The sequence below is a fragment of the Calliopsis andreniformis genome, chromosome 4, assembly GCF_051401765.1.
Source record: "Calliopsis andreniformis isolate RMS-2024a chromosome 4, iyCalAndr_principal, whole genome shotgun sequence".
NCBI lineage: Eukaryota > Metazoa > Arthropoda > Insecta > Hymenoptera > Andrenidae > Calliopsis > Calliopsis andreniformis.
Window position 1 is genome coordinate 2091490 of NC_135065.1, and position 18337 is coordinate 2109826.

The 18337-nt window shown below is 33.5% G+C and overlaps 2 protein-coding genes across 6 annotated transcripts in view; both read left to right on the forward strand.

Moving 5' to 3' along the window:
* Positions 1–5472, forward strand: part of LOC143178177 (neuronal calcium sensor 2) — a 175657-nt gene extending 170185 nt beyond the window's left edge. For all 5 annotated transcript variants that reach the window (XM_076376693.1, XM_076376697.1, XM_076376696.1 and 2 more), the window contains one exon: positions 2636–5472. In XM_076376693.1, coding sequence (XP_076232808.1) covers positions 2636–2812 — 177 coding nt within the window. In that variant the 3' untranslated portion in view covers positions 2813–5472. The remainder of the gene's footprint in view (positions 1–2635) is intronic.
* The window catches only part of Nca (neurocalcin homolog), a 245771-nt gene that overhangs the window by 210053 nt on the left and 17381 nt on the right, over positions 1–18337 (forward strand). The window lies entirely within an intron of this gene.

Genomic DNA, 18337 nt, shown 5'->3' on the forward strand with positions numbered 1-18337 from the left:
CTCCCGAGCACATCCCTACCCATGAACCCCTTGTTGGGCCCTTGGAGGTCCTACCATTTCTAAAGAAAGTCACTTCTTCAAGTGTTAGCGCATAAACGGTGTGAAAGAAATTTTGAGCAAGCAAACGATATTCTTTTAGATTTTAGTTTTCTCCGAAAGTATTAATGCGGCTCTGTTAGCAAATAAAAATCTTCTTGAATATCGTCTCTGTCGACCGAAAACGTACTGGTACTAGTCAGAATTCTTACTGCGTTGCAATACCATAAACGACCCTAGATTTCCCGTGTCATAAACTACCTGGTCGCATCGAACATTTTGTAGGAAATCCAGGAAACAGTTCTACCGTTGCTGTTTCTTTATAATCAAATAAGCTGTGGATTCTTATACATTGATATCTCAATAAATATTGTTTCTTAATAGATAGAAACATTTGTTTCATTTGGACACTAGGTATACAGAGTAGAAACAAGCAAGGCGTGTCCTTTTAGGCTCTTGAATCCTTCACCAATCTCAGTGGAAAAGTCAGTCGGGGCAATGGAAGCCATCTGCGTGAAACGACTGCGTTCTCTCAGTGAACGCAGTATAGGATCATCGGGATCGGAGTCTGAGTGGCGCTACAGGCTACGGCGGCTACGCCACCCGTTGACCTTGACCGAAGGGTCCGTTGCCTGTGTCCACCTGGCTACGCCACCAGTAGGGACACAGAGACCCGAGGTTGGTGACCCGGAGAGATAATTCTTCCGTTCAGGATCACGGTTATTATCGCAAGGAGCGGTTATACACCACCTCTAAGGGTCCTTTAGAAGTGCTGAGAACAGTCGGTTACAAAAAGAGAGAACCAGCTTGTACGCTGTCACGGGATCGCTCGCTGTGTGCACACTCGGTAGCTGGAACGCTCTCTTTCTCGGTTTCTTTTTTTTTGTTTGTTTTAATTATTGTACAGTAATTGAAGTTTTCGCGGTACCTGGGAAATTTATCCTATAACCCGCTTCCTTGGAGGTTTATTTTCTTTTCTGGAAGATTCAAGTTTTATTTAAATAGTGGTTAGTGTCTCAATGGCTCTGAATCGAATCCTGTCTCTGTCTCGTCCCACTGCGTCCCACGAGATCGCGAAATTCCGCGGTGGCCACCTCGCGGCCGCGGTCTGAACTACGTTCTCCTGAGGCGGTCTCGAGTGGAGAGTTCGCGGTCTCCTCACTCGTTACAAGTTTTATACATAATTAGAAAAACACAATCCATACAAAATTGATCTTTTCTTTGGTAATCGTCAGTGTGAGCCCTATAAAAACATGCGTTATGAAAAGTATTGTCTGACCAAAACGAATATATTCTCGAAAAAGAATGTGTTCTTTTATGTGATGTAATTCAAAATATTACGTTTCATTTTCCTCCGCAAAGAGAAACTCATTCATACGCTTTGGTAAGATGAAAAGTATGATATGTGCTGTTAAATGTTTAAATATGATTTTCGAAACGTAACGATGAAATAGATTACTTCTCATGACAATGCCGAAACATGATATTATTCCTAAGAAGAAATGAAATGTATTCTGCTTCTTGTGTAGTCGAAATATACTACTTTTCATAACGCGCATCAATAAGAACCTAACCTATTTACTGCGGTCATAAATACAGTGTTTATAAGGTTACTTTATTAAACAAGTGAAAATACGTCACTTTATTAAACAAGTAAAAAATCTAAGTCAATACACTATTCCAATGTGTTCGTTTTTCCAATGTACGTGAATAATAGGTATATGTGTTTCAAACATATACCGCCAAATTTAAAATAGTGGAGGTAGATTGGATATTATGCTATAGGATATTTTGTCTTCCATTTGTTCCTTTACCACCTCTTAAAATATTGAGAAATATACTTGTTACACCCTATATAGATATAACATATCTATACACTCCTACGCATTAAAAATAACACACCAAGATTGTTCTGAAATTCTTGGTCGTAAAAGAAAAGCGAATCGTCTGTTATGTCCCATACGCTCGAAATCGCCAACAAACTCTCTACTAGTCCTTACTACTACAGGAGTACTAGTGAGGGAACCATTGGGATTAGTGAGAACGCATCATCTAGCAATAGGGATAGTATGAAATCTACTGCTGGGTGACGTTATGGGGGAGATAGGAAACTTTTCGAATAGGGTAGGGATTACCCTACTAACCAATGACTGCTAGCAATCCCAACTCCGTTCGGAACGTTTCCTCTATATCTCATGACGTCACCGTGCAACAGATTTCATGTCATCCTTGGTGGTACCCGTTTATACTGCGCCACGACCCCCACTCTTTAACCCAATCAGTTCTGCCGTCGCTCGCAGGCATCGAAGAGCACTCTTTCGCCAGGAGCGAACTCTTGAACATGTCTGGACTGTGGTAGGCTAGAAGCGTTCCCCCTTTCCCCTTTTCCCCCTTAAATCTCTAAAATTGTATTTCGATATAGTCGAACTTGGTTAAAATTCAAAACTAATTTTCCCGAATATGAAACATGAGATTAACAAATTTTTTCTACATCTTCGATTTGTTTTTTTCATGTAGAGTTTGTAGACAGTATAATTTATATTGATAATAATACTTATTTACTAATTTGTCTTGAATTACGCCCTGTTTTTGTTTGTAGGCAATATACGACATGCTTGGCGCTTGTTCTAGTAGCAGACCTGCGGATAGTGCAGAAGAAAGAGCAAAAAGTATTTTTGCAAAAATGGATGAAAACAACGATGGTCAACTTACACAAGAAGAATTTTTGAAGGGTTGTCTCCAAGATGAGGAATTATCAAAAATGTTGGCTCCCTAATTCCCGTGCCTCGCTTTTGGACCAATTTCTCCCATAATGCCCACGATGTTCAAAAGACATTTATATGATATAATGCGATCGAGGAGCATCAACGAAAGCAATCTCAGATCTATTTACATTTGCATAGAAACGATTCTTGTTACAAGATTACATTACATGATTATATAGTGCAAATATAGAGGCTCTTACAATTTGATAAGACTGCGTCTGAACACGTAAAGTTTTCAGACTGCGACAGTCATCAAGAGTAATAAGAACTCTCAGCGAATTATATTACTTGTTATAGGATTCATCCGAAAATTATTTTAAGAACATAACGTCATGGACATGATATAAGTTTGTACACAATTTACAATCACACCGCATGAAACAAACGTACATGTCGACCATTTGTACAAAAGATGGCCATGTTATTATTCTGGTGCAATTTAAATCTTTCCATCGCTAAAAAGGGCCACGTCGAATATCGCTTTAAATTATATTTATTGTAATTATAATTAAATTGAAATCTTAAAATTGGATGAAAGAGCTTGATGAAATTAATGTCAATGTTTCTATACTGATAACTTCAATGGGTGCTCTTGTAACAAGTATCAGAAAATTGATGTAAACATACTTACTAGACATAATTCTACAGGACTTTTTAGTGTTTCAACATCAAATGGTAAGACAATTATGTTTGCTTTGAATTTCAATCAACAATGAGAAACCACTGCATTGATACGCATACATGTAGTGGTAATACAAGATGCAAGATGATGCTGTAGGGAATAGTCTCAATCAAAAAGACAGTTATATATCAAACGATGCCATAATACTAGAAGAATACTTATGTTTACCGAAAACGTATGCGTATTTTATGCTTATTTAAAGAACGTGATGTCTACATTCGTTTCGTCGAAAACAGAATATACTACATATTTGCAGTTTTCGCAAATATGTATGAATTATGCTCGCGTCTTTCATTTTCCGATGATGCATGTGTAAGACTCTTTTTTATATTATATATTGCACAATGTCATATTATAATAGTCGTGTCACATATTATGAATTGCAATCGCACAACTAATATTAGCTGTGTATATAATGATGATTATATATAATATATTTATATTGCATATGTTTAAGATGCAGTTCATATACAGTGAGTAACATGTTCATAAGTGACATTTACAATTGTTTCATAATATGCATCAGACAACAAGACTTCCAATGTAAGTTCATTTTGAGAAAAAGAGAAGCCTATGAAGGAAGCATATATTTACAGAATCGTGGCTACATATGTATGCTGCTTGAAGATAAGAATATATATTTATGTTTAAAATAATGGTATAAATTAAAGAACTCCAAGTTGGATTTAAAAAATACCAACAATATCTTTTTCTTTAACAGACTTGCAACTAACTTCTGGTTTACAATAATGTATAATGTTTACTCAACTTGTGATAAAGAATGAACGACAAGGCATGCATAGCTTCTTTCTGATAAATTCCTTTATTAGTGGAAGACGTTGATATGTGTTTGCTATAACTAATTTTAACATAATAGTTTATACTGGAATTGTTTACCACATGTGAATCTTTGCTATTCTGCTTATTCAACTGGTTTTCGATAATTTTACATTCTTATGACAAATGTATCCTTTGTTCTATACAGTGTAAATAATATACATTTCAATAAGTAGTTTTTAATACGTTGTTATGAAAGGAGTCGTGAAAATGCAGTGATTAAATTAACATTTGGTCAGAAATTATTAATAGTCTTTATGAACTAAATACTTGGAACTCGAATTCTAAAGACTTGCTTATATCGAAATTCGGATTAATTAGAGACGTGATCCTAAGGGGTACTTACATTCTGTGTGGATAACTGAACTAACATTCATGACTCGGCTATCTTGGACAGCAGGGTTGACACTGATAACGCTTATGTTTGTCACAGTTTGGCGTTATCATGTTTACACCGACTTTAAACTGGCGATTTCAGTTGATGATCTGGCGTTTATTTAAGAGTGATTATAAGTTCAATAATATAACATTCGCTACCTATTACGCGCCAACGCGTGACAAAACTCCTTTGTCATTTCAGACGGATAGCAAACATGTTAACGAGTAGTTATAGAGCTCAAATGGATCGTGGAATATTTTATGACAAAATGTACGAACTGTCTGCATTCTGCGATATTAATGCCTTAAAGCGAGTTTGTCTGTACACTAAACCAGTAGTTAAAGGATCCTGTGTCTAATTTTTAATTTTAATATCCGCGATTTTTGTTTAAATGAGCTTAGCCAAATTCAACGTGTCCGATTAAAAACACAGTGTTCTCTACAGTCGTAGATCCATTGTTCATGAGAATCTTAATAAACTTTTCAATTACGTACACATTTTCTTAAGTAATTGGTAAGCCCAAATTATTTACTATGCAAAAGAAGTACAGCGAAAGGAATGCAGATCCGATACTTTAAAGAAGATCCCTGATGTTTGCTAGGTAGCCGACACTTGTGGCATGGTGGGGATTCAAAGCTATTTCTCCTTCTATCCTTCACAGTAAATGAGTTTCTCACAGACTCGATAAAGCAAGTTGCACTATAATCAGAACCCCTTACATTAGTAAAAAAAAGTAATCAATTGAAGGTGGGATACCTTTGCGATACCCAGGAGGACTCAAAACGCATGCATCTTCGGGAACTTTTTCTAGAATAGCTGTTGAACATTTTTGGGTAAACATTTTTTCCTATATGTAACACGTTTTAATGAATCTTTATAGATTTTTCTTATATAACAAATGAATGATATAAAAAGTATAGCTAACATCCCAGAAGGCGTTTTATTGAAAACGCATTACAGCGACCGCTGCTTGTCGGAAATGGATTATCTAAAATGAAAAACCATTCAATTTTGAGATACTATATTAAATTATCTAGTCTTTATCTGCAGCTAAAAGTTACAATATCGATTTTCAGTTACCGCTATATATATTGTTACAAATTACTTTATGAAAAATTTGGCTCGTTAAAAACTAGATAATTTAATGTAGTATTTAAAAATTGAAGAATTTTTCATTTCAAAAGCTTTCAATAAATTGCCTTCTGGAATGTTAGCTATACGTTTTATATTATTCATTTGTTGTATAAGAAAAATCTATAAAGATTCATTAAAACGTGTTACATATAGGAAAAGATGTTTACCCAAAAAAGTTCAACAGCTACTCTTGAAAAAATTCTCAAAGATGCATGTGTTCTGAACGCTTCTGGATAGGTATCCCACCTTAAATTGATTTTTTTTTTCGGATTTTTTTACCAATGTAAGGGGTTTTGATTATAGCGCAATATGATGTGGGAGGCTTTTATTTTGACACTCTTAACAATCGTTATTGAAATAACGATAAGTGACCCTGTTGAAAAGGAAAGGTAACAGACAAACATGGGCAATAAATGAGGACCAGTGGGGATCCCAGACTAAATAATCAATGATAATTAATTAAGACTCATTGAGTAGGAGGCGTATCCTGAGGGAAAAATACTATTCACAAATCGAAGAAGCGATAACATTGCAAATTAAAGGCTCCGTTCACTTTGGATCTACTTAAGAAAATCGGACAATAATTACATCTTCTCTCTATGGTCTGCTTTTCCTAAAATCAAATACGCCAGTGCATTCTTTTGTTTTGATAACTGAACGTGTGTGCGTACATACGAGATGAAGGATTCATTTATGTATGTAATTTATAAGGAGAATGGCACAGACAGAGCGACGCCAAATCTGCAAAGTCCTTTGCAGTCTAACTAAAGTTCTCATCTCTGTACTATTAACATCAACGCATTATTATTGCAAAATAGACATATCGAACATTTTGTGTCCAGGGCTTTCTTAACACTCCTTAGCATATTGAAACGTATATTATTTAAACACTGTATAATAATGATCAATCTTAACAGATCAGAAATGAACAAAGAACATAAGTACGAGTAGGAAGTTCATTTAAAGGTGTAAAAAGCATGAATAATACTCAAAGAAACAGTTTCTTTTCTTTTTAAACAGGGAAGAAAGTATTATACAAGTTTAACTAAATGATCCTTGTTTTTATCTTAAATTTTAGGTTATATTTTTTATGTATTATATCAATTCCTACTGATAACAATATTCATTCTCTCATTATTGTTGTATCTTGTATTTTTTAATCGATTTGACACGGCTCAGAGCAGTTGAGTTTGGATCAGGGAAAACCGTGAAGTTTATTATTCGGAGTAAAAGATTAATTTATTTCAAACTCGTCTATGGGCCCGTGTGCCGAGAATCTTTCTTCATCCTGATTCAACTATTACCAAACTACGTCACCAATCGTGTATTACTTAAAGAAATAGTAGCAATTTCATTTATTTTAACATGGATAGAAAGCGATTCTTAGACCCATTATAAGTCGTAGAAGATTACTGACGTCAGAAGCTTTACCAGTGAACAGACCTGACGTATGCATTTAGTTTTTAAAAGTAATGTCATCTATTAAGCAGGTTAAAAAGAACTTTCTTGATTCATGATAACCTCTAGGTGGAATTTCCTGTACATGACTGACAGACAAGTTGCAACATCCACCCCATACATCGAAAGAAAAAATAAGAAAATAAAAACAGTAGATTACACGCATATTGAAAAACATTGGATGCGTTTGGACGTTGCAGCCAGTTGCAGCATCAGCCATGTAAAGAAAATTCCATTGTTAGATTTAAATTCTATTCTTAATAGTAAACAACCAAAAACGCCTAATTGCTTTTTATCTATTTTGTGGGATATTTTTCTCCCTTTAAGAAAATAACGATAAGTTGGCCTCTATCGAGAAACTAATATTTCCTCTTATTGTTAATTACAGGTTGACATTATAGTACTAGGTATTTTACGAATTTTTTAAATCACTACTATAACATATTTTCATTAAGACTCACTCGAAAAGATTACAACGATACTATTAGTAGATGCCTATGTACCTATATGTAGGTTGTGGAATCGATGTAAACAGAATACACATTATATGTATATATATATATGATGTATTATTATATATTATATATACATATATATAATACACACTAGGTTAAGTACATATCATTGTCTCCTCTTGAAAAGTAAATTGAAGCAAGAATTCATATTTCGCGCGTATTAGTTTATTTACATTTACCAAGTAAAATGCGTACCTATTATTGATTAAAATTTATAGAAGGCAAAGGATTCATATTTGCTCACTACAATTTTGTAAATCCAAAATATTTATATGTTTATAATACTTACTTACTTGGTATTTGATTTTCTCGGTAAATTGATTCTAAAAAAAATTAGACCTGTAGCATCAAAATAATTTATATCATTTTAATTCATTGCATAAAGTTCATTACCTACAGATAGAAATATAAAATCTATAAAAATGAATGTGTAACACAGAAGCTAAATTATCTTTTATACACTGATATTAATTTATACGTGTACTCGTTTAAGTGCACATGCTAAAATACATTTTAAAAATACTTGCAATGTACATACAAGTGACTGCTTTCGTTTATTAGATGCGTTTAAACTTATCGAACGATGGCGAACGCATGTCATTAATATAAGAAATGATAAATTGAAGGCGAATGAAGAAATTTGATGCATTATATAAAGGTCATAGTAAATTTGAAACGTTATTATTTTTGGGTAAAACATAAAATTTTCAATTGTTTTCGGGATAGAAATGTGACATATATCTAAAACTGCCAATATATTGCAAATTAATGTCTTAAACTCCGAGAACAACTTGTTAATTAATTTAACAATAGCTGCGCTGATTTGATGGAATTTATAGGTATGCTTTTGTACTTTAATCCCATGCTCTCAATACTTCTTTGCATCACTTTAAGATAAAATAGTATTTAATAGCAAAATGAACACCACCCTTTTCACCTATCACTATAGCAATTAAATATATAATACTCCAAAACTATACACTTTCTCAATACAATTATGAGTTCTCGTGTATTATTTTTTGTATTAAAGACTTCAACGTGTGTTGAAAAGTTAGTTTCAGTGAGGGAATTTTGAATTTTAAATGACTGAAAAGCATTTATTTGCAGTGAATACGATAGAACAAAAAACGAAGGAATTTTGCGTCGCTTACAATCGGGTAAAATAAATGATTTCTTATCGGCCTTCGGCTTTTCACCAAAATTTTAAGTGATGATGCCAAATATCAGAATCGTGAGACATAAGATAAAGAGCTTACCCTTACTATGGCATACTGTACTTCTATCATACTCTACACAAGCATACCCTATTTCTATTCATGTGCCCTGTCTAGGAGTAGGGTACACTTGTCTGGAGTGTGAAATATGATGGAAGCATAGCATGGTCCGACAGTACTTAGGTCATAGCGGGAATTAGCCATTTGTCCTTTGTCCCACAATTCTAGCGTCACTGACCTAAAGGACTTCCGAGTTCTCGCTTGGATAGCAGTACTCTATTGTTTAGATTCAACATTTTTGTACACGCACATTCCAAGAAGAATTTTATACGATTTATTCAAATCTATTCGTTTGCCATTGTTCATTGAATGTAAACGCACTTCTACACACTAACTGCTATTTTGTTTGTAAATCTTTTGACAATTTCCTATAAATTGAAAGAAGATGCGAAATGTAATATCGCAACTCGACCGAAATAGAAAGTGCAGCATTGACAATCGAAATAAATAGCTTCTTTGTTGGAGGAGTCAATGACTATACCCGAAAAAATTTTATAATATTTAAGAACGAATGTAAAGTATATTATATATTACAATTTATCATTTAACTTTAGTCATTTTTATCGTTTCACTTTTAAATTTTATATGTCATAGGAAATTTAAAGTATGTTCACAGAAAAGAAGTAACTATTAAGTCGTTAAATTTTACGAATGACACACTTTTCCATGGAATATTTATTATTGTTTCTGATCACGCAAAACTAGCTCGGAAACAGAACATGAAAATGTAAATCTGTGTATCATTAAACGTTACAGGAAAAAGTTGATATACAATTATGAAGGTCTTTGATTGTGTGAAGTATTTCATTTTAATAAAACATTCGATGTCAATGAATATATTAATAGTTCAAAAGTAATCTGTTTTTAATATAGTATATAGTATTATACAATATTATGAAATCTAATTTACAAATTTGAAAGTTGAATTAAACAAAACTGTTAATCCAAAAAAAAAATATTCACCAACTTTAAGGTTTAAAAGTCATAAATTAATCGTTTCAACGATAACATTCATATAAAATGTATTTCTTTAATTCGTTTGCTTACACACATTTTTCAATTCAATTTTTATCAAATATGGTCCAAAATAACAATAACAATAATAACAATAATTACAAATACAATAACAATATGTAAGACACGCAAGTGCTATAGAATTAAAAAGAATTAATATATTCGCATTTTACATCTAATTATAATTAATTTAATATTTAATTACATGTGTTTCATAATACTGAGTGATCCACGCAATTGGAATAAATTACCTATTTCTGAGTACAATGCAGAGATGAAAAGTCCAGCGGGATGATACAGGCAAGAAAGGGGTGCAATATTTCCGAGATATCTATTCACTATATTTCTCTAAATATTCATCACTATCCCCACATTTGGGTATTCCTGGACGGTTAGGTTGAAAATGTAACACAACCCGACTCGCGCAGCAGCTTATTAGTCAGAAACTGACAGCTAGCATTTAAAACCATTAAAAAAGCATTGAAATAGCAGAAGTAAGAATTAAAAATTGAATTTTTTAATTTTTGGTTCTATTTTGTCAAAATATTTTTATCGTTTTATTGTGATTTTTTTATGTAACTAAGATTAAATAGGGTATGATTTATATATTTTTTAAATCTAGCATAAATACTCGCATAAGATACTGACATTAAAACGAGAAAGATATATCAGAGTCAACAAAGAACTCTCATTTATAAAAAATAGTAGTTTTATTCAATTTCTGCTTTTAAATGGTCAGAGTAGGCATTGAATCTATGTGCATCTCATTTATTTTCATTTTCTTAAATTCGTTCTTTTTTGTTCATTTTTTCTTTCTCGCATGTCCTCATGCTTTCTCAGAGCTGCCTTTTTCTTTGATCACTGGCCGCCACCATTAACTGAATAATCAAGTCAAGGTCAAAGGTGGTGCAAATTGCCTACACTTCCTAGAATATTCGTTCCTAACTAGTCACTAGCGAAGAATGTATTCCGAGTATATCTACTGTACTTCGTAGGTTTTGTGTGGCTCTAATAGTGTCGTTTTGCGTACGAATTGGTGAAAAATCTCTATTCTTGTACGTATACACACGCGCTCTAATATCAAAACAAAAGAAAATGTTAACGTATCGATTAAAGAACAATGTGTAGCAGAAAAAGATTACAGCACGATGAATTACTTCCACATTCCTTCCGCTGGACTTGTTCTCATCTCTAAACAGTACAATAAAAAAAAAATATTTGAACAAACGGTACTGAAATGATTAAAATGACTGTAAGAGTAGAGCTATAATCATGTAGTTTCTGCATGAAAAATGTCAAAACTGTAAAACTGCAGTTTTGTTCTATAAAAAGCTATAGCTTCATTAAAAAGTCACTTTTTGACGTGATGGTAATTACTTGGAATATGATCCACAGCACAGATTTCAATGGCCTTGAAATATGTTGTCGAGGACAACTTTCTGAACAGTTTTTTCTATACATGTAACTAGACTTCAGTTTTTGAGATATTAGCAAAAAGCTGTTGTTATTGTTACGTTGATAGAATTGTTGGTTACTGTGGGGTTATCGGACATCATAATAAATTAATTAAACAAAACTATTGGTACATATTGCCTTTGAGAGAGTTTAAAACTCCAATCCTTGGGTAGGGGAAGTCTGTTACAACCCTAACATGATCTCTCTTTGTACAAAACTTATCCTAAGTTTCGCGTACTAGTTGCACAATGTATTATTTGCTTATATCTCGGAAACTAAAGCCAAGCGGCGGTTATTTCTATAGAAAAAAATTGTTCAAAAAGTTGTTTCAAATAACATATTTCAAGGTCATTGAAATCAGCGTAGAAAACCATATTCCAAATAATTACCGATGCAATTTCGCTTGTTTCAATGGAAAATAATCACGCTTTCTGACACTACACGCAAAAATTGCAAGTACTCTTGCTTATACAGTATATCAAATATTGTCAAACATGAAGAAATTCTAACAATTTGACGATCTCTTGAATATCGGTTTAAATGAAATCAGACGAAAGAGTCAAAACGTAGAAAGTTCAAGTTAATACTTTTTTTACTGCATCGAATTTGGTTGTTTATAACAAGTTATGGAATATTGAAGTTTGACAATTTTTTACTAATACCCAAATAATGCAATAGATTTTGCTAGTCGTACATGTATACAAAATACGTATTCCTATTTTAAGAAGTTATGCATTTACACTGTAACACTTGCAAAACAATACACCTTGCATTGCATTCAGAAAAAAGGCGTGATTTATTTCAGTTACGTGGATCACGGACGTAAAACTGTTTGAACATTAGTGTCAATCATACTATGTACATCCGTAAAGCTTCTATAAGGTACTAAATTATAAATGAAACCTAATCACTGTTCTAGAATATCCTATTGTTTACGTAGTTTTAGGTAGTAAAATATTTTACTAATCTTTATAGAACCTAATGTGGATACCACATAAAGCTAAAGTCAATTGAAATTAAAAATTTAATGAAACAAAGTGAGAGACGTTAAATAAAATCACAATTCAAATATGATTGAAATTAAATTACTTGCGCTATTCTTGCAATTTTATATTTTTCTACGCCAGCCATTCTGTCCCCTCCTTTGAATTCAAATTCTTATATTTTATCACTATGCAAAGTGTTTCATAAAATTCATACGGGATATATTATCAAAAAGCTTTAACATATGAAAAATGGTGTACAACAAGGCTGGCAAACTTGTGGCACTGACAAATTGGTCGCATATTGTTCGTTTCCTACTTTGTCTGTTCCTGTATACTAGAACTGTTCAAACCAAGGCTGGCAACAAAGTAACGAGATACCGCGACAAAATGGTTTCCAGTGATGTCATAGAGCAGAAAGGTACAGGTAAAATGGGCAATGTAGCCAGATACCATGCGGTATCCCTATCCTTCTACTCCATGATGTCACAGAAAGTTATTTTCTCCTGTTATTCGGCTATTTCCTTTTTCAGGGAAACCACGCGACGCTATAAGAACCATTACGATAAACTGGCGACTCCTATTTTCAAGAAAATTAGAATATTCCGTACGACGTATATATTCAAGTCGAGATCAGCGACGTAGGCTGGTGAAGGTCACCTTTTCCTTTCGCAGTTGTTCTCCCTCCACATTGCCCCATTGCATATGCACAAGCAGGCTTGCGAAATCAAAGAATAATTCTTTCTCGGAGGGGAACGAGATGCTCCCACTTCCACTCTCTTGAAGAGTGCCTCTTTCGATGCAAGGATGAAGTAGAAGGAACAAAACGTTCTGGAGACGCATCACGTCACTTGTGTTCGCCCCACTTCCATTCTCCTACTGAAAGAGACACTCTCCGAGAGTGAAAGTGGGGGAATCCTCTACGTCATCCCTTGCCCCTACATGGCAAGTTAAGCTCGAGAAGAAAAGGTGGCCCTCACTGATATTGCAGTATTGCCAGACGCCGAAACAAAATGTCTTCCAGTGACGTCAGAAACTAGAAGAGTAGAGGTGCTGCATGAAATTTGACTGCATTTGCAGCGATATCTCCGCTATGGCATCACTGAAATATATTTTGTCATGCATCTCGCAATACTACTGATCTGTATCGCTGATCCCAACTTCGACAAATCAATGGACTGAGTGGAATGGGAAGCAGTCCCATCAGTAGATAACGTTGCTATACACTATAAAGTAGAACTGCATGCGGTCCACGAGCCGCAGATTCACCGGCTTTGATGTTCAGCAAAATTAAAGTGACCTAGATATTCTAACTTTCAATTTCAGTGTTATCCATTTATGTACTTATAGGTCCCGAGCCCCTGAGTGCTACAATATTTCTTTAATCAAAATTCTATATTTTGTAGCGAATACAATTGTTATTTAGTTGTTTGCGTACTTATATCTGTATACTTCACCGCTATAACTAATGTATTTCTCCATTGTTAAACTGATTCACAAGAAGATATAAATACGATTTATAGAAATAAAATAATAGGTGTGATTATACATACAAGATTTGGATTGAAAAATCATGTGAAATTTCGATAAGAGAAAATGATTGAACTTTGCATATCTACCTGCATATGCACATAAATGAAACGTTATAAAATAAAAAGTCACTACACTTTATTTCGTACCTGCTTTTCATATAGTAAATCGTTTAGTTCGTATAATCTGAACATTTGAACTCGTAATTACGAAAACCGTTTTTCGAAACCTTAGAGCTTGATAGTTACCAAGATTTATTAATTATGCTATGGTTTAAATACGCTATACCTGTTCGGCGTTGATTTTTTTTCCCTAAAATATGTTGTACACCAAAATCTCACTCACAGGCGTCTTAAAATGAGCACCTTTTGTTTCTCTTGATTCCAAGCTTGTTACAAACTTATTTTGTTTGCTTTTCCATTAAAGACTCTATAACAATGTAATATATAAGTTTACTCAAATTTCAGTTCACCCAGTCTTTGTACATATAAACTAGTAAAACGCTAGAACTGAACTTTAAACTAATGCCGAATTCATTTAACCTCAACAAGACATTTATTGTTATTCTTATTCGATATCAACATTAAACAGCAAATATTCAACAAATAATTGAATATATATTTTAACAGAGATATTAATCATAAAATAATTTATGTTGATAATTGTATAAATGAATTTCAGTAGAAAGGTGGGAGGATTGTTTAAATCTACCGGTAATTATGAAAGTGTTTTGAATAAAAAAAATTAATAAAAATAGGTTATCACTTCTTTTGTAATATATATCAATGTAACACCAAATAAGTGATAAGTTCTACTTTTTTCGTTTTGTTACTTACAACACTTTCATAATCATTACCAACCAAGAGTGACGAACATAGTCCACGCTTTTTTCGCTGCCAGATTACTGAGAAATGATCGCGAAGAGGACATTGGTGTAACTGGATAAAAAGAGAGGTAGCTCGAAAAGATTTTTGTTTCTCATGGTTAAAATGCGGGTTGACACACACGTTTGATTTAACAAGAAAATATATTGCCGAGAAATGGTGTTATAATATAATATTATTGTAATACTTTGCGGACAATTTTACAACTTTTGCAATTTCTTGCATATATATATCTTAGTATTTACTAGTTCTATTAAAATATATGTTATTTGTTGAATATTTGATGTTTATAGACTGAATATTTCATTTTTAAAGTACAGTATATCGATAAACGATTGCACCTTTGTTCCCTAACATAGGGTGGTGAAGGGTAAAGGTTGACTAGTATTCAGCTCTCGATACAGTTTCGCCTTGTTTTCCGAACTGTGGACTCTTATCGAGGCAATAATGCAATACCATTATAATATGTATGTAATAGAAATGAAATTTTACAGGAGCTTAAAAAAACTGATTATTTCAGTCTAGATTTATATTTTATATAATTATTTTGGTACGTACTGTATGTTGCTAGTACCTAAGTCTCCTCGTTATACGATACATTAATTTATTTTTCTGTTTTGAAAGCATGTACGCATGTATAAACGGCTTAATTCAGATTCGTCATTAATTCATATGCAGAAAGATACAGTTCAACAGACATATTCAACACATTCAGCAGAAAAAGTCTGCAAAATACATTTATACTCCTCTTACACCTGTGCGGCCCCAACAGCCAACTTACCAACAATGCACACTACACGTATCGTAAAATATAAATGCAAGTTTTTTTCAGATAATGCTCTTTCAAGTGATCTATCAGGCAACAAGTAAACGTAGATGAAGATCCACTTATGTTTCGTTCCGCCAATGGTGCACTGGTGGGATACAACGTTATGTAGTGTAAAATTATGTGAGCAAAGTTTGGTCTTGTAGTAGAATGCATCTGCTTTTATCATAAGTGACAATTTCACTTCTTCCAAATCTGCTGTTACTATGTAGCATATTGTTTTGTTGCCTCTACTTTATTTTTATCTTTCTGTGACCTTGCATTGATCTTCTTTTTTGTTACATGCGTATGTAAAAGAATCTAATGCCATTAAGTATTCTTAATCTTATATGCTTTGAAATAGTTTTAAACATTTTAAAGTAATTCGTTAACAAGACAAAATTATATTAGATAATATACTGTATATACAAATTTTAGATTAATAGATTACATTAATTATTGCCATTTGAAAAGAGAATGTACTTATATATAATAAATGAATTTCTTTCTTTTTTTCTTACCGCTCATTCACTTTTTATTTGTATTTTAATAAATTGTGCATGAATATAATATGTATATTAAAAAAAACATTTTGCTTTCTCATTTTAATATAATGTTTATTCTTCAAGTATAAATGTTCACTAGGTCAATTAAAGTCTTTGATAATTCTTCGCAATTTAAGAATTTTAGTTTATCACTATTGTCAACGGACTCGTGAGTCTTGGAATTTCACTATTATGCTGAACTGTTTGACTGAAATTTGTTACAATGCCTCGACCTACAGTGCGATTTTCCAAAGTTGAGTCCTGGGCATGCCAAATAGCCGACACATAGCCCGGCAAGAACCCAATGCTAGATGCGCATTTCAAGCAACGTTGCCAGATTATGTAACCTATCGAATCTCTCTTTCTATCTTTAGGAGCAAGTGCGTCTTTCTAAAACAGATTCCTTCATCTACAAAACACCCCATGCTAAATTGATTACTTTTTTCGTATTCGTTTATCAATTCAGAGGATTCTAATGTCAATTTAATATTATATAGACCTGCAAGAAGTTCCGAGGTCGTTCAAGACACTATTTTACCTGCTTTGAGTTCGAGTTAAATTAAACCAAATTGTCCGCCACTTTTTCTGTGCGACACGAGTCTCCCTAAATTGCTAATAGGATTCGACACCCTTGTCAACCGCCATTGAAATAGCGCGAGGTGTCCTTGCTGAGAAGGGAAGACGGCAAACGCCAAAGATAAGAAATGAGCAAGGATCTGTGAGGACTTACGACTAAGTATTCGTAGATAATTGATTAAGGCCCAATAAGTAGGATGTGCGTCGCCCTAGGTGGGAGAAGCAGTATGGGTCATTCCACGCGAAATCGGGCACGTTTCGGAGCAAGTTCTTGTAATTTGCTCAAATTTGAATATGTTGTAGTCTTTAACGACATTTAAACGTGCCCTAAAGGATTTTTCAAAATTTTGAAAATTGTCGATTTTACAGCTGTTTGAAGTTAAGTGCTACCTTTTTTTTAAAAAATTATAGCTATTGAACTAGTAAGCGGATGGAGATGAGCTTTACGGTGCTTATAGAGAAAACATTGAAGTTTGTAAAAAAAATTATTTCATTTAAAAAAACTTGTTTTTTAATCATCTTTTTTGCAATTATTTTAAACAAATGCAGGTTTTTAAGATGATGCGCGATTTTAAAAATCTGAAAAAAAAGGAGAATATAGTTTGATCCTTCCCCTTGATGGACAAACTTTCAAAAAGATGGACATTTTAAAATTGGCCCTGTGAAAATTGCCGAAAGTTGACGCTGCGTCGAGTCGCAGTGCTGTGGCGGGCGCGTCGACGCTAGCAGCCTACTCGACTCCAGCGGGCGAACGTGCGTTATTATTTGGAATCAAGGCGACTTCACCCAACATTACTCTACATTATCTCCGAGTATTTGCAAGGTTTAATGCAATCAATAAATATTGGTAACTCAATCTTCGTCTTATTCTTGAAAACATAAATATAATCTCTTAAATCCTAGCTTTCATTTCGAAGATTTTGGTATTAATGCAGACTAGCACTTTTTTGCAACTTCACATGGCAAAAATGAATGTGAACTTGTCAATAAGTATCATTGACAAAGAGTGAGTTACCAATATTTGCCGCCTTGATCGCAAATAATAACGCACGTTCGTCCGCTGGACACGAGTAGGCTGCCAGCGACGACGCGCCCGCCACAGTAGTGCGACTCGACGCAGCGTCAACTTTCAGCAATTTTCACAGGGCCAATTTTAAAATGTCCATCTTTTTGAAAGTTTGTCCATCAAGGGGAAGGATCAAAGTATATTCTCCTTTTTTTTCAGATTTTTAAAATCGCGCATCATTTTAAAAACCTGCATTTGTTTAAAATAATTGCAAAAAAGATGATTAAAAAACAAGTTTTTTTAAATGAAATAATTTTTTTTACAAACTTCAATGTTTTCTCTATAAGCACCGTAAAGCTCATCTCCATCCGCTTACTAGTTCAATAGCTATAATTTTTTAAAAAAAAGGTAGCACTTAACTTCAAACAGCTGTAAAATCGACAATTTTCAAAATTTTGA